General features: G+C 40.5%; 1 protein-coding gene across 1 annotated transcript; it reads right to left on the minus strand.

Moving 5' to 3' along the window:
• Positions 1-964: 964 nt before the first annotated feature.
• On the minus strand, positions 965-24,753 carry LOC138756176 (probable tRNA methyltransferase 9B). The gene is made up of 4 exons (XM_069922797.1): positions 24,649-24,753; positions 24,281-24,435; positions 19,471-19,644; positions 965-2,192 (listed from the first exon to the last, which is right to left on the minus strand). Exons 2-4 carry the CDS (start codon positions 24,432-24,434, stop codon positions 1,132-1,134), a joined length of 1,389 nt encoding a protein of 462 aa, XP_069778898.1. The 5' UTR covers position 24,435; positions 24,649-24,753; the 3' UTR covers positions 965-1,131.
• Positions 24,754-25,671: the final 918 nt, after the last annotated feature.

Raw genomic sequence — 25,671 nt, forward strand, 5'->3', positions numbered from 1 at the left:
AAAACACACTTGATTAATATTATTGATCTGATAATCTCTGCAAGGTAGATGATCCTTTTATGAGGAATCATCTTTTTTTTAAGAGCCACGTTGCTTTCAAAACAAAATAGCTGGGATATTTCAAATTAGAAAGTGTGTTCTGTTGTTACCCTTTGTTGTACTGTTGGAAAACTTGTTTCCTTTGGAAGAACCAGGCTCCTCTTTGTCTACATTCACAAGTGGTTCAAGACACAAGCAAGATTTGAATTCAGACAAAAGCACCCACCTTTATTGTTGAAGGGAAGCATATGACGTAGGGAAAAAGGAATCTGGCTCGACAGATGAACTGGATATCCTGGCAGTAAGTGTCAGAAGAGATTGTTCCCCTCCCTGGAACATGGAGCCAGGCAATGGTAGACAAATAGTATAAACCACCCCCTCTCCCCCCTCCTCTCAACCCACCCCACTCCTGATCCCATTAGGTTATCAATGAGAATGTCAGCCTCAAATGATCAAGGCACATTATTGGGATGGATATACACAATGTACTGGAGGAACAATATAGTACAGTGCACTGTGTGGCACCATCAAATTATGGCATGGTATGTGAGGTATTACACCATTGTAATAACTGTATGTACTGGCCTGGACCACCCCTTCCTTCCCTCTGACCCCCTTCCAGGAGATTCCCTAATAAAGGTCCCGACCCAATGCCTTGACCCCAGATCACTTCCTGCTCAGATCCAGGCCAGATGCTCTCTGAGCCCCAGCTATAATCTAAACTAATAAAATTGATGGGCAATCAATACACCAATAAACCAATACACCCCCCCCCCCCAATACACCAATAAACCTAAAAACCCCATATGTTTTTGGAGGATGGGAGGAAACTGGAGCGCCTGGAAGAAATCCACACAGACCCAGGGATAATGCATAAACTCCTTACAGACAGTCCTGGATTCAAACCCAGGTCACTGACCCTTGTAATAGCGTTGCACTAATCATTACACTAATTATGCAGCTCTATGCTAATAGTGCTGCCCTTACGCTAACTGCCCCACGCTACAATTTTGTTGTAATCTGTAATTAAAATATTGTGGTTTAAAACTGCCTTTAATATTGAAAGGTATACCTCAATTATATCTCTGTATATTATCGTTTTTTTACTATGACACACCAGTTGCCATGATCATAAGATGAACTAAGGACATGAAGTTCTTGTACATTCTCTTCAATGAGCTGAACTAATTCTCTTTCCCTGAAGACATGATAATATCTCATGAATTCTGTATCATCCAGAATTGTCTTTTGTTTATCATCCAAAGCCACAGAGTTGATACTGTCAATTACAGAGTCTGTTGACTCTGTGGTGGAAGTCCTTTTAAAGAACCTCGCCTCATTTCCCTCAGATCTTTGTGCTTTTTCATGCATCTGACTATCTCCCAGAGAGTTTGCCTGATGAGGATTTAGATCTCCTGGTTTGAAGATTTCACTTTGCAGTCTTCTTTGCTTTTCTTTTAATGAGTTGGAGTTTCTGATATCTAACCATTGTGCTTCTTCGTGCTTTGGATTTTCAGAAAATACATCCTCTTCAAAACTATCTCCCTTCACCAAAGCTGGGCAATCTGCATCTAAACTGCAGTGCCGAGATGATATGCCCAACTTTCCCACTGGCTGCATGGAAACAGAAGTATTTCTCCATGTGTGCATTAAGTCTGGGGAATCTTTCATTGATTTGAGTTGGTCGATGTGTGACTGCATTGCAGCTTCATCAAGTGACTTGGAGAAGAACCAGGAACGAAGCGATTTTCCCAGATTCTTGTAAAGTCGATACTCTTGATCTGTGGGCATCCTGCGGCAGCAATTTTCTAACAACGTTTGATTGTCACCTCTGTATGAAAGTACAGTGTGTTGATCTTGCCTAAGAGACAACATTGCACTGGCTTCATTTTGAACAGCTTTTATTAGTTCTTTATCTTCTGTCTTGACATTCTCTCCAACTATGGATTGATTGCTATTTTGACTACCCTCTGATGATGGTCTAGAACACAGAGATCTGTTCCAAGGAACAAAGATATCCTGTTTTTCAAACCGACGGTGCTTTTGTTCCATGGCCCATACATAAATCATCATTTGACCTCTACGGTGCAAAGTTCTCGCCATTTCTTTTATTGCCCTGATTCTTCTGGCTTTCGTTGAAAAATGATGAATTACTACAGCAAAAAAATTTTAAAAATCACTTGTTATGGTTATTACAACAGGAAAATCTCTTTAAAGGAGGCGAATAGGAGAGAGGGACAAATTGGACAATTTTTTTTCCCCCAAAGAGCAGCCAAGGTATGGGTGGGCCAAATGTTCTGCATCTGTGGTATGCAATTCTGTGAGCCTTCAGATAGTCTACTGCAACATAATCATTTTATAACAGGAATAAAATCTGTAGCCTGATCATTCCAGAAACATTAAAAATACAAAATAACATGCTTGTGTCATCTCAACTAGGGATAAGATACAGTCATTAATGCCATTTATGTTGTAAAACCACAAAATGAATAATTGTAACAACAACATTGGTTGATAGGAAATTCCATGGACTTAATGTGGGAAGAACCAATGCCTTCAATATTACAAATCACCCTCAAAAAGCATCAAGAAATTTCAGCTGGTGGTTTTAAAATGCTGGATCAGCTGTGGATTTAAAAAAATAATTTTTTATTGGACCATTGTTATTTGTAAGTAAAAGTTATTGTTTTCCCTAGTTGCATTTCCTGGTTATATCTCTTGCCATGTGGACAGAAATTGCTGGTCTGTAAAGTGAAGCTGGATCAGTCAGAGCAGCAAACAGAAGCCACATAGACTCAAGGTTGAGGAACAATGAAGGGATTTCCAAAGACCAACACTGACCTTGACCTTTCATGCAGGTACCTTTGTGATGACTGAAGGACCCAACTGATCTTCCAGTCTGAGGTGAGTCCTTACATATAGTGAGGGTGCAAAAGAATGCCTTTTCCGATTCAGAATCATGTTTGTTTCAATCTGACACTTCTTTGGATAGGACAGGACTTTAGAGTGTGATGGATTATGTCATATTTTATGTTGTATATAGATATGTTTTAAAGGAGATAAATTGTGGGTTTTTTTGTGTTAGTCACAAACAAACATAAATACTTCATAACACAGATCTCATATAAAATGCTAGAGCTCTGCTCAAGTCAGACAGTTCATGTTCCCAGTGCCTTTGTAAAAACATTGGAAACTGCTTTGCTGAAGGACTTCACAAGTAGGTGTTAATTGGACGTGCTCTGGAGTAATGGATTATTGTTTTGGAAAGCAACAGATTAACGGACTCAGAAGATTGGGTCCAGTGCTGTAATCTGTCTGATTGCAGTTTGCTGTTCTAAGGTCAAGTGGTTTTGCAAGCAGAGAGAGTCAAATAGGTTTTTTACTCTGAGTGTGACACAGAGAGAGAAGGCACTTTCAGGTGGCCAATTGACCCGCTTGTAAAGCCGCATATTTTGGCAAAATGCGGCTGTGGGAAGGCCACGTGAATGTGCAGGAGGCACCTGCAAGGCGAGTTTGGTATCCCTCTTCTGAGAGAATAATCCTTGTGGCAGCATTGAAAATTTAGTGCTGGCCACTTAAAAGCGGCTGCATTCAGATGACAGTCAGCTGGCCAGCGCCTGACAACTCCTCTCCCAGTTCCCACACTTTCAGGTGTCTGGCGCGGGCTGTCAGTGCAGGGATGTCCCCACACTGATCCTGCTGCCCCGCTCTCTCCCCACTCACGAAATCAGTCCCTACACTGTCGGGCAGCCTGCGCAGCCTGTCCCCACACTGTCGGGACTGATTTCAGGTGTGGGGAGAAGGGGGCTGGAGCAGCTGGTGGAGGAGAAGGGGGCTGGCTGAAACAATGCAGGTACCCACCTCGAGCGCCTCCTTCTCCCCCGCCGGCTGCTCCAGCCCCCATACCCCCCCCCCCGATGGTACTCCAGCCCCTGTACTCACCCATCGGCCGCTCTAGCCTCCTTCTCCTCCACCAGTGCTCCAGCCTCCTCCCCCACCGGCCGTTCCAGCCCCCATACTCACGCACTGGCCACTCTAGCCTCCTTCTCCCCTGCCAGTGTTCCAGCCTCCTCTCCTGCCAGCCACTCCAGCCCCCATATTCACTCGCCGGCCACTCCAGCCTCCTTCTCTCCCACTGGTGTTCCAGCTTCCTCCACCGCCAGCCTCTCCAGCCCCGTGAGTGGGGAGAGAGTGGGGCAATGGGATCAGTGTGGGGACGTCCTGCATGGGAATTCTGAATTGACAGCCCAAGGGACAGGAGCCAGAATGCGCTCAGATGCGCATCCCGGCACAGCTGTCCTTTCAAGTGGCCAGCACTAAATTTTCAATGCTGCCACTGAACTGTAATTTAAAGGGCCTCTTCTGCTTCTTTAGGCACATTCTTAGCGGAGAATGCACCTGAAAAAGCCTAGAGACTGCTGGTTTTCTGCAATGGCTTTTGGAAGCTTGTTTGAAACCCCATTTTGAAGACAGGTTGTGAATTCTTAGTTCAGCCTGTTCAAACCCCTTGTGGTCCATACAGGAGAAGATGGATGGCTGTATAATGTTTTGCCTGAGATAAGGGAAACAGGAAAGGAACTCTGTGATGACCTGAAAGAAAGAAATTATCATCTGGAAAACCCTTCGGCAAGACACTGAAGTGGCTGATCGGAAGGAATCAGTTTGTGTTTGTCCAACAAGCAACAAATCTCTCTTTAAAAACCGACAAGAACCTTCCTGAATGGTAACCATTTACATTTCTAGTACCAAAACCTGGTGACGATTCAAAAATGTTAAATTCTGTGCACAGTATAAGAATTGTCTGACATCAGTGAACTTGGAGGAGTGAGAAGTGGGATTGGGCTGTGAATTAAAGAACTATTCTGAACTTATACACACATTACATACATGTGTGCTTAGAATTAGAAGGGGGTTAAGTTAAGGTAAGTTAATAGTAATAAGTTAAAGTTTGATCCTGTTTTCATGTTTAAAGAAAATTAAAAGTAACCTTTGTTTAAGTAACCATTTGTCTTGGTGAATTTCTATTGCTGCTGGATTTTGGGGTCCTCTGGGCCTGTAACAGGAGAAAGAATAGGCATAAATGGTCTTCCCCAGTTTCTCTACATTATACCTAGAAATAATCTTGGCTCAGACTTAAAGCAAAATGAAAATTTTCCTTAGGTCTCCGCTTGAAATATTAACTTATGTTGTTCTCTTTTGTGAACTCTGTGGAATATTTGCACCAGTCAGCGTCTTGACTGTAATTGCATAAAAGGCTGATTAACTCAAAAATCATGTGCTTCTCATTACGAAATGAGGAAATTGCGCATTCATTTTAAGTTAATCAAGGCTGGAAACTTGCTTTTCTTGTCTATTCTGGCTACTGGAGCGTTGATGAAAATATATGTACTCAGCAATGATTAACCAATTGGGCAACAACTTGGAACTCAGACTGAACCAAATATACCCACAAGTAACAATTTGCTTTGATTTCTGGAGGAGACTTCTTCAGTCACCTCAAAGGTACCTGAATGAAATGTCAAAGTCAATCATGGTTTTGGGAAATCAATTCATGAAATCCCCTAATTCACACTGGAGAACACTGCTTCATCAGGTTGTACTTAGAACCAAAGAACACTACAGCATAAAAATAGGCCCGATTTGCCCTTCTAGTCTGTGCCAAACCATTTTTTGCCTAGTCCCACTGACTTGCACCCAGTCCATAGCCCTCCACACCTCTCACATCCATGTATCTGTCCAAGTTCTTCTTAACTATTTAAAATTGAGCCTGCATTCACCACCTCAGCTGGCAGCTCGTTCCGCACTCCCACCACTCTGTGTGAAGAAGTTCCCCCTCATGTTTTCCTGTTATGGAACAAGTTAATAAAAATATGATAAAATATATTTTAAAAGGGTAAGATTGTGAGGTTTAGTTGTTAGGTCACATTTCACAAACAAACATCTTATTTGCCATTCAAAAGCTATGCAAGAGAAGACTTGATATCTGCGTTGCCTTTGCAGAGACAATGGGGAGTAGTTGTGAGAGTTTCACTAGTAGGTGTTAATGGACCAGTATGTTTGAACAGTGTCCAGGCTCAAGAACTGAGAAATCTTCTGCTGCTGGACTGGTGCCAGAGTTTTAAATTTCTGGTTGAAGTTTGTTGTTCTAGGAGGCGCCATGTGGTTTTGAAAACAGAGAGAAAACATAAATTTTCTGGGAGAAAGAAGACAGTTGGTGGTGAAGGCTGCAAGTTGGCAGATCTGTTGCATGACCCCATTTGAAGATGGGGTTTGAGTTCTGAGTTCAGCCCTATTGTGTTTCTCCTGGAATGGGGGAAAAAGAAGAACTCTTTGAGGTAACCTGGAATAAGAGATTATCCATTAGAAAAACCCAAGAAGGGGCAAGTTTCTTCAGTAAGGCGAACTGCACACCATATGCCTTCAGGAGTGACGTGCTGCTGCTGATGGATGGTCTCAGACCCTGCCTGCAATTTGAGCAGATATTCCTAGAACAGATGCTGGAGGACATTAGCCTGCTCCGAGCCGATGACAACTTTGGCGACCCTTGCAGGTTGGGTGCCCAAGCCAACATCCTATGGCAGGCTAAGCAACATGGTGGACCTGCCATCAACTACATTGCTACGTCGCAGGCCAATAAATATGGCGGAGCGGCCATCAACTGGGTTGCTGCATCATGCCGGAATGCTCATACAGTTCCAGTGCCAGAGGGAAAGTCTGACACATTTAGGGACAATTTGGAGAAGGAACAGTGGTGTTACTACCATCAGCACTGGAGTTCTACTGCCTGCAACTACCGACAACCTTGCTCGCATCCGGGAAACGCCTTGTCCGGCTGTCGTTGATGGCTACAATGGTCGGTTGCAAAAACATCCTACTCTATCTTTGGGGCTGGCGTTACAGTCAGTGTTTTCTGGTTAACATGGGAGCAGAGATCAACATTTTGCCTCCCATGAGCTGGGACATTCGTGCCAGAAAGACTGAACCTTGCTTCACTGCGGCTAATAGCAGCAATATCTGAACATACCGAGTGCGGACCATCCCTCTGGAATTCGGCCCTTGCCAGTTTAAATGGACCTTCATAACCCCTGCTGGGTGTAGACTTCCTCCAAGACCAATGCCTCCTCATGGACCTGAAAGGGCCCTCACCCTACGCCAGGTCACTCTACCGGCACTTCACCTCGACTCGTTGACTTTCTCTCACAATGCTTACACCAAGATCTTAGCAGAGTCTCCAATTCTCCTCGGCTATGCCAAAGCATGGCGTCCAGCACCACATCCCCACAAAAGGACCACCTGTACACATCTGGGCCCACAGGCTGCCTCCTGACAAGTTGGAGTTCCACAAGATGGTGGAAATGGGGATAGTACAGCACTCCGACAATCCACGGGCATCCCCCCTGCACATGGTACCCAAGGCATCTGGTGGCTGGAGACCTTGTGGTGATTATCATCAGCTCAACAATGTCACAATGGCAGACAGTTACCCAATTCCCCATATCCAGGATTTCATCATCAATCTTCATGGTGTGGAGATCTTTTTGAAAATCAATCTGGTTAGGGGATATCATCAGATCCCGGTGCACCCTGACGACATCCCAAAAATGGCTCTCATCACTCTTTTTGGGCTGTCTGAGATCCTGCGTATGCCTTTTAGGGTTAAAGAATGCGACACAAACCTTCCAGAGGCTAACAGACTCAGTAGGCAGCGGCTTGGACTTGATGTTCATCTATCTGGATGATATCCTTATTTCCAGCTGTTCCCATAAGAAGCAGAGCATGCACCTGCACCAGCTCTGCCAGCGCCTTAGCGAATATGGACTGCGACATTCCAAAGATTGATAAATTCTGTAATCCAAGGTTTAAAACATACAGATGCTTATATTGATGACTTGTTCACAAAAAGTAGTGACTTGTTATTATACTTAAAACTTTTTTATCCAGCAAAATAGGTCCAACATTGACTTTACCTAATCAAAGTGAATTAGAATTACTGACGTAACACTAATGTAAATAAATTTATTTCAGTAATGTGTAACTTCAAATTAAGGCCCCCAATATTGAGGTGCATAAATAAATGGGAAATAGATTTAAGTGCACAAATAAGTGAAAAGGATTGGACAGAGTTGTGTAAGAATAATATAACTAAACTTATAAATGTATAATATAGGTTAGTTCAATAAATTTTTTTACACCAATTATATTTGATGCCACAAAAATTAAATAGTTCTGCCGTATCAGATTTATGTTTTAGATGTAGATCTGAAATTGGAACTTTTTTTCATTCAACTTGACAATGCCCTAAAGTTGGACAATTTTGGTTAGGGGTAGATAATTTTTTGGAACAAATTACTGGGATCAAATTCCCACAGGACCCAATGTTATTTTTATTGAGTAATACTAAGGCTAAAAAAACAAAATTAAAATTAAATATTTATCAAATTGAATTTGTGTTAATTGCTTTAGTAGTTTATAGAAAATGTCTAACAATATCATGGAAGTCAAAATAGATTTAGGCATGGAAAGGTGGCATGCAGAACTTTATAGTTGTACCCCATGAGAGAAAATTACTTATAATCTGTGAGATAAAATATCATGTTTTCTGGAAAATATGTAGCCAATATTTACAAAATTTTGGTTTGCATGTATGAATGACTCTCTAAAGACCTCAGTAACCTCCAATAGATTTTTTTTGTAAAAATGTTTTATTTTCTTGGTATTCTCCACTTTTTCTTTCTTTTCCTTTAGGGGTGGGGGGGATGGGAGATGGGAGATGGGTTGGGGGATGGGATGATGTATAATTTCTTTTGAAATAATTTAAAATTAAATGTAATGTAACTATTATTATGGTTTAAAAATTTATGTTTTTTTTTAAAAAATGAACACATGGAAGAACATCTGATAGAAATTGGAAAATTGTTTGCAAGATTATCCAAAGCAAATTTAACTATCAATTTAGATAAAAATGAATTTTTGGACATGCTGCTGTGTCATTGTTCAGGACAAAGTTGCGCCTATTCAAGCAAAACTGCAGGCAATTACTGAATTCTATATTCCCAATGGCAAGAAAGCAGTGAGAAGGTTTTTAGGAATGGCAGGATATTATAGGAAGTTTTGCAAGAATTTTGCAGAAATTGCTCTTCCTTTAACCAATCTTTTGAAAAAGGGGAAGAAATTTGCGTGGTCAAAATCTTGTCAGAGAGCTTTAGAGAATTTAAAGGAGATACTGTGCCATGACCCTGTTTTAAAATTCCTTGATTTTATGGACCATTTTCTTTAGCAGTGGATGCCAGTAAGGAGGCAATGGGTGCAGAGTTGTTACAAAAACATGATGAAGAAATAGTCCATCCAGTTACCTACTTTTCAAAAAAATTCAATGTTCATCAAAGGAACTATTTCACTATTGAAAAGGAACTGTTATCTCTAATACTCACTCTGCAGAATTTTGATGTGTATCTGGGTACCACTCATGAACTCAGTAAATTACTTGTACTGACTACAACCCTCTGGTATTTTTGAATAAAATGAAGAATAAAAATAGAAGGTTATTAAACTGGAGTTTGATCTTGCAAGAATATAATCTGCAAATTAATCATATCAAAGGTACAAATAATGTGATTGAAAATTGCTTGTCTAGAAGTTAAAATGATCATGTAAAAGAAAAACTTTCATTATTGAGATACATTGCTGTAACATGTTATATATTGCATATGTTATCATTGTAGGGATGGTAAAGTTAGAAATAATTTTGGTTATAAAAGAACTTTAACTCGAGCTAAAATTCATTTGTAGGGAGAGAGTGTAACAAAACAAGTTAATAAAATTATATTAAAATATATCTTAAAAGGATAAGATTGTGAGGTTTAGTTATTAGGTCACATTTCACAAGCAAACATGTCATTTGCCATACAAGAGCTATGCAAGACTAGCTTCATGTCTACAGTTGGCTTTACAGAGACAATGGAAGTGCTTGTGAGAGTTTCACAAGTAGGTATTAATAGACCAGTCTGTTTGAACAGTGTCCATGCTCAAGAACTGAGAAATATTTTGCTGCTAGACTGGTGACAGTGTTTTAAATTTCTGGTTGAGGTTTGTTATCCTAGGAGGAGCCATGTGGTTTTGCCAACAGAGAGAAAACACCCATTTTCTGGAAGAAAGAGTTGCAGAGTATTCTGCAGTAGTTTGTGGTAAAGGCTGCAGTTGGCAGATCTGTTGCATGACCCCATTTCAAGATGGAGTTTGAATTCTGAGTTCAGCCTATTCTAAGTCTCTGTAATCAATTGCAGAGGTTATGGCTGGTTATTGTGTTTCTCCTGGAATAGAAAAAAAGAAGAATTCTTTGTGGTAACCTGGAAGAAGATGTTATCTCTTTGAAAAATCCAAGAGGGGGAAAGTTTCTTCGGTAAGACTCTTCAGTTGCCGATTGAAGGAGATCAGTTTGTGTGTCCAACGAACAACAAATATCTCTCTGAAACCAACTAAGACATTCCTATGTGATAACAACTTAGGTTAAAGCACCAGAGCCTGGTGAATATAATATCTGTTCAATTCTGTGCACAGTATGGAAGATGGTCTGATATCAGTGAACTTGGAGAAGTGAACAGTGAATTACTGGAACTGAAAAATAACTTTACGGAACACATAAACATTACTACACATTTGCTTAGAATTAGAATTAAATTAAGTTAATAGTAATAAGTTGAGCATTGATCTTATTATTATGTATTATATGACAGAGTATATAGAAATATTTTTGGGAGATAAATTGGGAAAGGCTTGTTAGAGTAGATCACATGCAAACACTTTAAAACATATCTTATTTGAAATACTGGAGACATAGTGGCTTCTCACATATTTTTGCAAGAGCTTTGAAGAGTGCTCCAGAGACATCACTAATGGATTATTGTTTATCAAGGCAACAGATGAACAAGAAGGCTGGAGCCGTTATTGTCTGCAGGAGAGTTTTGCTGTTGTAAGAGTGTCATGTGGTTTTGCAAGCAGAGAGAGACAAACAGCCTAGTTGAAGCCCTTGTGGTTCATGCAAGAGGAGCGGATTGGCTGTCTAATGTTTCACTTGGAATAAGTAAAAGAAAAAGGAACACTGTGATAGCCTGAAAGAAAGAGGTTATCATCTGGAGAACACTGATGGGGCAAGTTTTGACAACAAGACACTGAGGTGACTGATGGAAGTACCTCAGTTGTGGATGTCTTGGAACAACACATCTCTCTCTGAAAACCAACCTTTCTGAGAGGTAACCATTTACCTTTCGAGCACCAAAGCCTGGTGAACTTTATACATGTTAAATTCTGTGCACAGTATATAATTGTCTGAAACCAGTGAACTTGAAGAAATGAGAAGTGAGATTGGACTGTGAACCAAAGAATTTTTCTGAACTTACACACACACACACATTACATACACATGCACGTAGAATTAGTAGGGGGTTAAGTTAGGTAAAGTAAGTAAATAGTGAAAAGTTAAAGTGTAATTCTGTTTTTGTATTTAAAGATAATTAAAATAAACCTTTGCTTAAGTAACCATTTGTCTTAATGAATATCTATTGTTGCTGGGTTTTGAGGTCCTCTGGGCTCGTAACAATTAAAATAACAAAACCATTTTTGCTGCTGGTTTTTGAGTCCTTTGGGTTCATAACCACCCCCTAACTTTTCCCCTTTCACTCTTAATCCATGTCCTCTGGTTGTACCTCTTTTAACTTCTATTCTAACTTATATTTATATAAATATGTTCCTGGAGAAACACTATCTCATCTTTACCCTATAAGCATGGTATGAATTATAAATAAAGGTGACCTGACTTGATAGAATATTATGCACATACCATATGCGTTCATTCCAACTGAAGTCATGTATGCATTTAAAATCCTTGTAATTCTTTAACTTTAATGATGACAATAATACAATGATATCACTCTGCTCCACAATAAAACATTATACAAGCCTCCAAATGGTGAAATGCAATGCCAACATGATGAATCTTGTTTCAGAGTTTAAAATAAAGCCTAAATACAAGATTTTATCATCTGACTGTTCATATACAACTAGATGAAACAACTTTTCACCAGACCATGATGTACACACATACACACATAATACGTAATGATAAGCTTCTAGAGTAAGGGACAACCCAGATACAGCAACATTAAAGCCCTTACCCAGTGATTCCCATGAAGTTGTGTCTTTGGCTTGTGACCCATTCTTTCAAGAAGAACAACTTTACATGGGTTTAACACTTACTTTATTTTTCTTGAGCTGCTTCAACTGACTTCCAGTGACAACCCCATCATATGTCACTTATGGTTTCCAGCCAATCACCCGTATTGCATGCTGGGAAATGTAGTTCATATTTACACACATAATAACACATTTTTCCCCTTTAAAAAAACCACAAACACAATACTATGTCTACATAACAAAAGTATCTACATTCCTTGGCCAGTCTCTTTCCAACAGTTGCATCTGATGGCTTCTGGCTTCACCGAGTTGTTCAAGTTCATTCAGAGCATCCACAAGATTCAGCTGAAGTTCAGAAATCCGTGAAGAGATTATTTTCTTGTTTATCAGCAAGTTCACGAATGATCACAATAGCTGTTGATTTTGCTATTGCAGTTCCTCAAGTTTACGATAGGTCACAGATGCTGAGAAATCACTTCAGAGGACCTGCTTATTATTATTATTATGTCAGCAGAACTAACCATCTTCACGTAAAATATGATTTCCTTGCACATCTTCTAGTTCCATCAAAAGCACCATATTCTCCTTTGAAAGATCTGATACTTGCATTTTGTATCTCTAGCTTCTTTCACACTTGCAACTTATCCGAGGAATTAGCTGCCAATCGGCCTTTAAAGTGTCCAATGTGAAACCAAAATCAGCTCAACACCAGCGTCGGATGATGTTATCTCATGCCGGGAATTGACAGCCTCGACCCCTAGTACTATCCCTGGTGTCTGCATTGCAATCAGGCAAGTGTGAAATGGGTAATTACATTGTGGGATTGGAATGATCCTGAGTGAGTGCAGGAACTTGAAGGAAGAAAAGATTAAAATGAAGACTTTGACATGGGAAAGTCGCAGCAGAAGAGAGAGGAAATAAATAGCAACGAAAAACAATAGTGCACAACTTATAAAGACTGTGGGAAAAAGCATGGACTTCCCAGAATGCCATGTGGCAGAGAAACCCCTCTGAATGCCCCATGCATGCAGCTGGGCAATCAGCCCCTTCTCTCTCACATGGAATTCTGGGAGGGCAGGTCCGCCATTGCTTTTTCCCACGGTATTTATAAATTTTGCACGATAATGCTACAACTTTCCCACAGTATTTAAATTGTGTGCTATAGCACTAAAAACTTTCCCACCCTGTTTAAAAATTGTCCTCTATTGCTATTTATTGCTAGCACTTTCCCACGGTCCCTTATAAAGGTTTATATAAGTTGTCACAACAACAACAGGTGCTGAAGTGCTTATTCTGTGCTGTACATAAAGCCTGAAGAAAACTGAGGTCCTCCATCAGCCAGCTCCCCACCATGACTACCAGCCCCCCCACATCTCCATCGGGCACACAAAACTCAAAACGGTCAACCAGTTTACCTATCTCGGCTGCACCATTTCATCAGATGCAAGGATCGACAATGAGATAGACAACAGACTCGCCAAGGCAAATAGTGCCTTTGGAAGACTACACAAAAGAGTCTGGAAAAACAACCAACTGAAAAACCTCACAAAGATAAGCGTATACAGAGCCGTTGTCATACCCACACTCCTGTTCGGCTCCGAATCATGGGTCCTCTACCGGCACCACCTACGGCTCCTAGAACGCTTCCACCAGCGTTGTCTCCGCTCCATCCTCAACATCCATTGGAGCGCTCACACCCCTAACGTCGAGGTACTCGAGATGGCAGAGGTCGACAGCATCGAGTCCACGCTGCTGAAGATCCAGCTGCGCTGGATGGGTCACGTCCCCAGAATGGAGGACCATCGCCTTCCCAAGATCGTATTATATGGCGAGCTCTCCACTGGCCACCGTGACAGAGGTGCACCAAAGAAAAGGTACAAGGACTGCCTAAAGAAATCTCTTGGTGCCTGCCACATTGACCACCGCCAGTGGGCTGATAACGCCTCAAACCGTGCATCTTGGCGCCTCACAGTTTGGCGGGCAGCAGCCTCCTTTGAAGAAGACCGCAGAGCCCACCTCACTGACAAAAGGCAAAGGAGGAAAAACCCAACACCCAACCCCAACCAACCAATTTTCCCTTGCAACCGCTGCAATCTTGTCTGCCTGTCCCGCATCGGACTGGTCAGCCACAAACGAGCCTGCAGCTGACGTGGACTTTTTACCCCCTCCATAAATCTTCGTCCGCGAAGCCAAGCCAAAGACAAAGACATAAAGCTTAATTATGTTATAATTAGGCATGATTTATTTTGTTCAGATATAAGATCATAATACATTGATCAAGATTTACGGCAGCTCCACTGTTGCTCAATGCATCATGATGTCACCGGTAGAAGGTAGAATAGTTCTAACCTCGGGGCTGGCTCCTTACAAATGTGAAAGCATTCAGTGTCCCAGTTAGGAGTGGTCAAGTGTGAAATGCCAAAGCCCCCATTCCTATCCCAGGACTGGCCAATTTAGTGGGATGCAAATGTGAAAGGGCTTCTGATTCTCCTTGTTGAGTAATGAAACGTGCTGATTCGCCTCATCAGTGCATTTTTGTAAATGGCAAATTTCCTCCATGGCATCTTCTAATTGAATTGAGAGATTTGCCACAGATTTTTCCACATGTTAATATTCTTCACACTGGTGCTTCAGAAACAGAGCTTTCATCTTTCACAATTTGATCCAAATATTTATTCACTCTCTTATTTTCCTGTTTTGCCAATAACAATTGATCTTGGGCTTCAACATGTCCATTATACAACTCTGTGAGCTTCATTCCAGGCTTCACAATCTTGGCCTCAGCTGCTGCAGTGGGCGACATAGCTGTCAATTCCTCTTCTGATTGTGTGGTGGTTCCTTTGAGCTTGTAGTTAAAAGAAGATGGTTTGCATTTTCCAATTCCTTATCATGAAGAGACTCTTCAAGTTATTTTCTTAGAGTTCAGATTCTTGTATCGATATATTCTTATCTTCTAATGCAGCCATTCTTTCTTTTAGATGCAGCTGAAGTCACTCATTAGAGTCAAGCTAAGTCTCTAAATGTTTCAAACATTCTTCTATGCTACCATGCCCCTCTTCAGCCTTTGTCAGAGCTGCAGTTCACTGGGGAAGTCCAGCTTCTAATTCTGATAACATTTCATTGTTTGCTGCAGTTTCCATTCAGCCACTTCCAGACGTTTCTGTAACTGTATTTTTGTCTTCTAGCTGGTGTAAGAAGGCATCATTATTTGCGGACTCATTTTCCAGTTTGCCATTCACATTCATGTCAGGTAATGAGGTTGATTCTCGATGTACATTAAGGTATCGCTTCTCCAATGTAGTTATTTTTCCTTCCGTGAGTGTCATGTGCTTATCTTTGGTCTGTGAAGCCATTATGAAAACTCTTTTCACCAGATCAAGCTCTCCACATATGCTCAGACCTAATATTGGCAGCATTCTCCTTTCTCCAATGAGTAGCTGTGACTTTAGATGCTGCCCTTTGTGTTTGAAGGTCACCATACAGCCCCCTTTTACTAGAACCTTCTCTCCAGTGTAGCCTGTCACTTTTAATTTCACGAGAAAAATCTTGCTCTTTACGGTGAGGGTCCATAGATAATAGATTTACCTGGGCTCTGGTGTCGAACTTAAATGGAGTTACTGTCTCATTCACAGTCATTCCAATGATTAATTCCATTTTACCAGCAGCAGACGGAAGTGAATTCATGAAGTATTCCTCCATTTCCTCATCTTGGTATCCCCTGCTTTGCAGCACTTTGCAAATTGACTCTCCTTCCCAGATTTATAGCAGTATTTTCCATAGGCAAGACCCTTCTTTGGAATATGTCTACCTCCACACCTGCGGTATTTGCTGCTTGAGCTTACCACTTTGCTTTGTTGTTACTTTGAGAAACTCTCAGTGCTCTGCTTATGTTTTCACACATGCACTGCTGTCTATCCTGTGGAGTTCCTTAACTGTTGTGCCTATCTTGTGCAGTTCCTCAGCTTGTGCCCATGTAGTCTCTGTTCCCCTACACATATTCACAGTCTTTTCCAAGTCAAATCTTTTTTATGCAACAGTCTTTCCCTAAGTCTATTATCTGGGATTCTGCAAACTATTTTGTCTTTAATAAATGAGCTTTTCAAATCTCCAAATTCAAAGGACTTACTCAGTGTGTGAAGCTCGACTAAGTATTGGTCAGAGCTCATATCTTGTTTCTGGTCACAGGAGAAAAACTTGAATCTCCCAAATGTGACATTTTCACTTGGAACAAAATAGTCCTTGGACACTTTTGACACCAATGGCACAAGTTCAAATATATTGTCAAGCGTACTAAAGTGCAAACAAATAATGACTTGAAAAATTTGTATAAAATTAACTACCTCCCCTTGCTTAATAAAAGTTGAAGATTTAAATAAATGGAAAATTCTTCCAATAACTTTGATCAGAAGAGTTAACTGTATTAAAATGAATATATTTCCACACCAAGGAAGCATGCTGCCAAAAGGAAAGATGGAGAAGGTTGGATGTGTACATGGAGGTGAGGGGGTTGGAGGGTTATTGGCGGTGAGCGGGTGGTTTGAGCTAATGGAGTTATTCTAGTGAACCGTTGCGGACTCGAAAGGCTTGTTTCCACTCCGTAAATTGTTATATGGTTATATGGTTACGTACAGTACCTCTTTCAGACACTTCTAATACCATTACCAAGGAAGTTTGTTTCAAAATTTGTATGTTAGTTCAGAAGTTTCTTTGGTAAGTTAGCCAGAGTCTCGATGGAAAATTTATCCTGGCAATACCATATTGTTGGTGGGGGGGGGGGGGGGGGGGCGGCGGGGGGTTGGGGGTGGAAGGGGTTTGCCACTCCAAAATTTTAAATATTACTATTGGGCAGCCCAGATGAAATTTCCCACTTCCCTCTTTGACAGAAGAGACTAGACTCTATGGTTGGAAATTGATCTACACAAAGTCAGAGAGAGAGAGAGAGTAGCAGAAGATCTTTTAAATAAATGAGATACTAAATCTATTTCTGGTGGAAAGGAAGCACCTTTAACAAATCATATTTTGAATATTTGGTACAAATTGAATAATTTAATTGGATCAAAAGGAAAAAGATCTCCAAAAGTAAAATTTTACATACTTGGTCCGATAAATGGGTCAGGTATGTGGAAGATCGTTATTTGCAAGGGGAACTAATGTAATTTGAACAGTTAAAACATAAATTTAATATTCATAATGATACCATTTTCAATTAAGAGCTTTTTTTTTCAGAGATGTATTAGGACTGACCATGATGTTACCAGAGTGCAGTGAAATGGAGATTCTGATTCGAAGAGGGAAGACGAGGAGGTTTACACCTGCAATGTAGTCCCTACTCCAGTCAGGCACTTCCAAGCAGGAATTATATAAATAAGATGAATATTAGTATTGGTGATAAGAACTGGTCCAATTTATGTCGGGACTGCATGACTGATACAATTAATGTAAGATGTAGATTGGTGGAATATAATTTTTGTATCACCTATATCTTACCCCACAGAAATTGTATAAATTAAATTTTAATATATCGGATATTTGTTTTAGATGCAGTGAAGAAATGGGAAACTTTTTACATTCCACCTGCTCGTGTTCTAAAGTGAAACCCTTCTGGGAAAATTTAAGAATTTTATTAGATCAAATTATTGGGAAAATAATTATCACAAAGTCTTGAATTATTTCTCCTAGGAAATACTGTGGACATAAACTCTAAAATGAAACTGCCCAAGTATCAATTAGAATGTTTTAAAAATTGCATTGGAAGTGGCCAGGAAATGTATTGCAGTTACCTGGAAGTCTGATTTCCTCTGGATATAGCCCGATGGAATGCAGAAATGCAGAGCTGTGTTCCCCTGGAGAAAATTACAACTTAAGGAAATATAATATGTTTTTGCAGGTATGGCAACCATATTTTCATACACAGGGTTGAATATTTAGGGACACTTATTCTGTTCCCGAGTTTTATGTCCTGGTCCTTTCCCCTACTAGAGAACTAGACAAGAAAAGGAATTAGATCCTACAAGCTGGATACCAGATCCTGACAGTTCCTTCTTCTTTTCTTTCTTGGTTTTTTGATTTCTATTTTCTTATCTATCTTTCATTCTTTTCTCTACTTCATGGCTTTGTTTGGGGGGAGGGGAGATGGGACTGTTTGGAAGATAAAGACAACTTGTACCATTGATCTTTTTTTCTTTAATTTCAAGTTATGTATTTAAGTAATGGTTGTTTCTTGATGTATGCTGTCCACAAAATGAAAATAAAATATTTTTTAAGAAGCGAACCAAAGAACAGTGAGAAAGTTTGTTTTTTGAGGTAGACAACATATGCACAGTGCAGTAATAAAATCAGAGTCCAGAGAGCAGAGTTAGATTTGTAGAGAATGATCAGTTAGAACAGAGCAAAGGCCGCATTACTTCACAAGAGTGATGTGAGGTTCATTTAGGAATCTGGCAAGGGCTAAGAAACAGGGAAAGAGAACATTAATAGATAGGTTTGACTTCATTTGTAAGTGTTAGAGAATATTTGGGACCCTTCAGGAGTTATGGAAAGGGAGGAGCAGCGAGTTAATTCAAATAAAACCATTTGTTAAAACAAAGCCCATTGCACAATTTAACTTTCACTCATACTTTGAGACCATCAAAACCATTCATACATGGGACACTTTGATTCTGTTCCATTGTAATTATGCAGGGGAGGGCAATAAATGAATGTTCATGTTAATTGGTCCTCATTGAAACCATCATGATGAGATCAGGGAATGCATTAAGTGGCCATCTGATAATATCGTTAAAGACATGTCCCTGCTATTTAACACACAATTCAAAACAGGTCTGTTTTGATAATTAATATTCTGGCAGTTTGCCTTTTTGAGGAGTAATTCCTCAACAAATAACAAAAGTAGTTTTTTTTTGTGCTCAGAACTTCTTAGATCAGCCAAATGATATTTGAATATTTAGAGCAGCTCTACCAGTTGTGCTGTGCTCCGATTATAAATATGTAATTCTGCAGTTACCTGTATACATTTAATATATTAAAATTAAGTAGGTGATTATAGACATTGAAACAGCGCATATAATATACCAAGCCAGAAAGAGTCAGTGAAACCAATGGTGAATCAGAATTGCCAGTACACAGCAGAGGTTTCATTTTGCTATAATCTGAAATCCCCATTGCAGAAATTTCAGAGACATGTCAAGCTTGTCACGCACTCTCCTATCTGCTTACATTCAATCCTGGGATATTTTCTCTTACCTCCAATGGAAATGACTGCATTAAAACATTGATCCCTGTAGGGGAGAGTGAGGTTGTCGCATACCATGACTTCATGTCCATGCCTTTTGGCAATCTCTGCCAAAGGCTTGCAATAGTCACTGCCCAGCTTGTAGGCCTGGCTGTTTACACTCAGATATTTTCCAGTTCCACATCCTGCAATGAAAGAAAAAGCTGCAATCAATGGCAACACATTGCTTCTTACAAGGCTGCTCAGCAGGATACAGTCCAATGGTGAGAGGCATTATGTGTTGGGTCTGAGAATCTGGTGCATTAAAGTGCATGTTTTTTGCTGAAGGGGATTCACAAGTTAGTATTTAATTTCATGTGCAACTCCATGTGTCCTACACGGTGCAAAATCAGGAGATGAAGTTCAGTGGGGTAGAATGCATGGAGTTTATAGACTTTACAAAGAGAGTAATGAGAAGGAACACAGTGGTTACAAACAGTTAAGAGCCCAAGTTCGATCTTGACCTCTGATGCTGTCTGTGTGGAATTTTTATGCTCTCCCTGTGATGGCACAAGTCTTCTCCAAGTCTTCCGGTTTCCTCTCACAAGTCACTAAAGTGCTGCTTGGTAGGGTTAAGTGACTACAGTGAATTTCCCATACTATGATAAGGAGAATCAGAGGAATATTATAGAGCAGGTAAGAGAGTAGAGATTATAAGGTGAAACACAAAAGTCTGCAGACGCTGTGATTGTAGCAAATACTCACCAAAATGCTGGAGGAACTCAGCTGGTCATTCAGCATGCAAAGGAGACAAAGATATATCGCCGACGTTTCAGGCCTGAGCCCTTCTTCAAGGAATAAGCAGAATGAGCCAAAAAAAACCAGGAAATCTCAGAACTCAGACAGTGCTGGCTGGGGGAAGAATCACAACCAATGAAAGGTGTGAATTGGATATGATAAGGAGAGAGGTGAGAATTGATTATGTCTGTGCAGATGGAGTCAGGGAAAAGGGAGAGAGATAGAGATGGGGGAAGATGACAGGGGAAGAAGTGTGGGGGCAGAGCAGTTTTAATGAAAGCCAGAGAAGTCACTATTAATGCCATCCAGTTGAAGGGTGCCCAAATGGAAGATGAAATGTTGTTCCTCCAATTTGCAAATGGTCTCAGTATGGCAGTACATAAGACCATGGACAGACATGTCAGCAAGGAAATGGGATGGGAATTGAAAATGGTGAACACTTTGAGAGATCCAAGCTACTGTGGCGGACTGAGCCAAGGTGCACCACAAACATTTAAGAGCCAAAATTCAATCTCCCAGATTGCACCAGTCTCTCCAATGTAGAAGAGACCAGATGTAGTAGATAACCACAGGAGATTCAAAAGTGAAATATTGTTTCTCTTGGAAGGTCTGTTTGGGGAGCCCTGAATGGAAGAGGTATGGATGAAAGTGGAGAATCTCCTGTGGTCACAGGGATACATACCAAGGGGAGGAGGGAGAAGTGGACAAGGGAGTCAAGGAGGGAGTGGACCCTGCAAAAGGCAGAGAGGGGAGGAAATGGGAATATGTGTCTACTGGTGGAATCACAAAGTAGATGGCAGAAATGGCAGAGGAGGATGTGTTGGGTTCAGAGGCTGGTGGGATGGTAAGTGAGGACAAGTGGAATCCTGTTCTTGTTGCGCATGGGGACAGAGGGGGCCAGGGCAGATCTGCGGGTAATAGAGAACATGTGATGGCCAAGTTGATGATGGTAGAGGGAAAGCCACATTGTTTGAAGAAGGAGGACACCTCTGATCATCTGGCATGGAGGTCCTTGACCTGGGTGCATATGCGATGGAGGTGGAGGAATTGAGAGAATGGAATGGAATCCTTACAGGGGACAGGGTGGGAAGAGGTGTAGACAAGGTAGCTGAGGGATTTGGTGGGTTTGAGAGATCGAGGAAAGGGAGAGATGGACCAAATGGATTTGAGGTTGGGGTGCAAGTTGGCAGCAAAGTAGATGAAGTCAATGAGTGAATGAGGCAGCACCAAAGTAGTCATCAATGTAGTATATTTGTGTATATTTGTAGCATGGATTGCCACATCATCAAGTTCGCTGACAACATTACCATGGTGGGCCTGATTAGTAAGAATGACAAGTCAACATACAGAAATGTGGTGCAGTCACTAATGGACTGGTGCAGAGCCAACAACCTGTATCTGTTTGTTAAAAAAAACAATAAATATGTTTGTCAACTTCAGGAGGGCCCAGGGGGACCTTGTCTGTTGACCATTGACGGCTTCACCGTTGAGGTCGTCAAGAGTATTAAGTTCCTTGGAGTGCACTTGGTGGAGAATCTCACCTGGTCCCTTAACACCAGCTCCATAGCCAAGAAACCCCAACAGTACCTCTATTTTCTGCAAAAGCTAAGGAAAGTTCATCTCCCACCCCCAATACTCACTACATTCTACAGAGGATGTATTGAGAGCATCCTGTGCAACTGCATCACCACCTGGTTTGAAAGTGGTATCTCTTTGGACCGTAAGATCCTGCAGAGGACAGTGAAGTCAGTGGAAAAGATCATGGGGAGGGTGGGGTTCTCTTCCTTCTATGAAGGACATCTACAACATTCGATGCAAGTGAATGGCAATACACATTGTGAAGGACTCCACACACCCCTCAAGTAAACTGTTCACCCTTTTGCCATCTGGTAGGAGGTACTGCAGCACTAGGGCCCATATGTCCAGATTGGGCAATAGTTTTTTTTAACTCTAGGCCATCAGACTCCTGAATTCCCAGAACATATATGCATAGAGTACCTTGATAATGGGGAGTTTTACAGTGCACTTCATAATTAAATTGTATGTGTTTAACTTCTATTTATGTAAATATGCTCCATGATCCTGGAGAAATGCTATCTTATCTTTACCATGCGAGCATGGTATGTATGATAAACAAAAGTGACTTGACTTGACTTGACTTGATGTAGCCAACAAAAATGCAGGCATAGCTGGGGCCCATGCGGGTACCCATGGTTACCCCTTTGACTTGGAGAAAGTGGGATGAGTCAAAGGAGAAATTATTGAGGGTGAGGACAAATTCTGCCAACCAGAGGAGGGTGGTGGTAGAGGGGAACTGGTTGGGTCTATTGTTTAAAAAGAAACGAAGGGCTTTGAGACATTTGCTGTGGGGGATGGAGGAGTATAGGAATTGGATGTCCATGATAAACATGAGGGAACTGGAAGTTGTTGAAGTGATCAAGGGCATGTGAAGTTTACCAGATGTAGGTGGGGATGGACTGGACCGGGGGGACAAAACAGAGTCAAGGTAAGTGGAGATTACAGGGAAATAGATGGAGGATGAGAATTCATGGGATTATTCTGTGAATGGCATAGGCTTAATGAGTTGAATGCCTCCTTCTGCACCATGATGTCCTCCTATGGACACTGTGAGACCAGCTGAATTCCTCCAGCAGTCTTCTGTTTTTTCTGCTATGAACATTATTGAAACAGTTCACTAGAGAAGTCTGCAGATTCAATTTCAAAAAGATCTTGACAAACATCTCATACTGAAATGGCAGCAATATTTCCTAATGAAGCCCAGATAGTTTTCAGGCAAAAATGCAATCAGATATACAGATGATAAATACAGAAAGCAATCTGATTATTTCCCTGGCAATAGAAGTAGAAGATTAGTTATCCATAAATTATAAACACAAAATCAATTACAGTCTCTGAGTATGATGGAGAGTGTAATTACTGGATTCTGCCTGAGAATAATGGTGTCACACTATGTAGGCCAATCTAAATGATTAATAAGTTGGTCATTTTTAAAATAAATCTTGAAAATTCCATAACATAACCAATTAAATTGGAATTGGTCTAATTACACAATGGTTTTCAAAAGGGAAAAGTCTAAAATAGTAAGTACCATATATTTCAGTGTATAAAACAGTTTCAGATAAGATGGCCCCCATTTTCAATCATGTCTCATCTGAAGATTGACATATGCAAAAATATATGGTAATCAATAATGTATAACAAATATAATCTTTTAAGGCACAAAAACTCAACAAGACAAATTGTCCAAATTGACAAGCGATGTTAAAGATAGTACCAGAATAAAAGAAATGGTTTTTCATGTAATATGCAAGCATAGATTCATGGGACGAATATAAAGAATAAGGATACACACCTCATTTTGTAAGTTGGAAGGTTGTGATGGATATGGTGCTGTAAGATTCAGGATTCAGGTTCTAGCTGTTCACAATCTAGTCAATGGTTTGGATGAATGGAGCAAATATGATGGTACAAGACCAGATAGCTATGTGAACTATAAGGAGAATACAGAGAGGTTTCACATAGTTAAAGACAGGCCAAATGAATGGCAAAGGTCTGGAAGATGGAATGCAATGGGAAGTAGTAAGGTCATCCATTTGTTTTTAAAAAGTGAAGAAGTAGAATTAAAAAGTATTTTAGACCTTACAGAGGTTTATAAAATTAAGAGTGGCATAAATAAGGTAAATAGAAATAGTCCTTTGTCCCAGAGGAGGGGAATCTAAAATTCAAGGGCATGCATTTACAGTGAGCAGGAAAGATTTAAAAAGAGCATCTTCTTCTCACAGAGGATGGTGGGTATATGCAATGATCTGTCAGAAGTGGTAGAATCATATGTAATGTTGCGCAAAAGAAGCTTAGATAGATTCATGGATAGAAAAATAATAGAGGAATACAGGACAAATGCAGGCAAATGGGCAAGATGGGCTGAAGGGCCTGTTTACAGGGTGTATAACTCTGTGTCTCAGATAAATAAAACAAGTAAAAAGAGGTAACTCGGGGAATCATACATTTACTGTCATTTCTTACCAATATCAGCAATAAGGCTGCCTGGTTCTTGGTCCAGGAGGAACTGCCTGACACATGGCCAGGCTTTGCTTCGGAGCTCAGTGAAGTAGGGCGCTGTTTGATCATAGACATGATGAACATGAGCTTCTTCCAACTGAATGGCTTCTAACTCCATCCTGTGTTAAAAAGGATATACTGGAGTTCTGAAATAAGACTGGAGCTAATTAGTCCATTTCCCATAAATTGTTCAACCAGATATAACCCTATATGATCGTGTCTGATGAACCTTGATTGCAATCAGTAAATAATTGTTTCCATTTGTATTATATTTACTTTAAAAACATGTTTCAGATCATAACTGATTATCACAATAATGCTTGAAATTTTACCTCAATAACTGCTGCAGTTTAACAATTTTCCCATGTTTCTTTGTGATCAGATGAAAACATATCTAAATTAATCAAAAGATTTTTATTTTGGGTAATTGCAATGTAATAGCTGATGGTCCCTTGTAGACCAGGAAATACTGAAATACAAAAAAGGACAGAAATATTCGGTACATCAGTCAGCATCAGTTGAGAGACACATCATTTGAAAGATCAATTTTAATTTGGTAGAGTAGTCATTTGTCATGCCTCTATGCCTACAGTGTGAGCAACGTCTTTCTCATGGCATCAATAACATTATCACGGTTTGCCTCTTTGAAAATAACACAATCATATTGTTCTATGCTCCATATATTCAATTGAATGTATTACATATAAATGGAAGGGGTACCTGGGGTCCTCTACATCAGCAGGCAGAAGGTTAGACGCTGTAACTGGATGGGAAGTAGAGGCAACAAGAGTGGTGACTGAAGAGTGAGCGTGAGTGTCGCAGAGTGAACAATCCCTCAGAATGCTGAAAGTGAAGGGATAATGAGGCACAATTTGTTGATTGCATCTGGGTATCTGCTGAATATGAAAGAAAGAGTGTTGGAAGTTGAAGTCAAAGTAATCCTTGCCATGGTCTGACAGGGACTCGGTGAGATAAAAACAAAGAAAAAGGAAAATGTTACAGGCACAGATAAGACCTGAAAACCAGGAAACCATAAAATTGGCAGCCAGATCCTAAAATGAATTGAAGTTACTGGCAGCTTAGGAAGCAATTTTTGACTAGCTTCTTAGAAGATAAGGCCTCACACAAATGTTGTAATTGATTGTTTGCCTCTGGCCCTTGTGTTCTCTTTAGTTGTATCTCCTGAATTTCTTCAGGGAAAAAATATGCAGGATGAATTCATTACTCTATGGCGAGGCAGAACAAGGCTGCCTTGTTATTCTAAGAATCATGCTCTGAATTGGTCAGCAGTTCTATCCATCCTTCTCTTGATTTTGACTGTAACAGTACAATCCCAGTGTAAACTCTGCCAATAC

The sequence above is a fragment of the Narcine bancroftii genome, chromosome 3 (assembly GCF_036971445.1).
Source record: "Narcine bancroftii isolate sNarBan1 chromosome 3, sNarBan1.hap1, whole genome shotgun sequence".
In the NCBI taxonomy this organism is placed as follows: Eukaryota; Metazoa; Chordata; class Chondrichthyes; order Torpediniformes; family Narcinidae; genus Narcine; species Narcine bancroftii.

Coding starts and splice junctions, on each gene's coding strand:
- LOC138756176 (XM_069922797.1), bottom strand. CDS start 24,434: ATGGAGTTAGAAGCCATTCAGTTGGAAGAAGCTCATGTTCATCATGTC. Junction 19,645..24,280: donor CAGCCTTATTGCTGATATTG/GTAAGAAATGAC, acceptor CTTTCATTGCAG/GATGTGGAACTGGAAAATAT. Junction 2,193..19,470: donor TGCAGTCATTTCCATTGGAG/GTAAGAGAAAAT, acceptor TTTTTGCTGTAG/TAATTCATCATTTTTCAACG.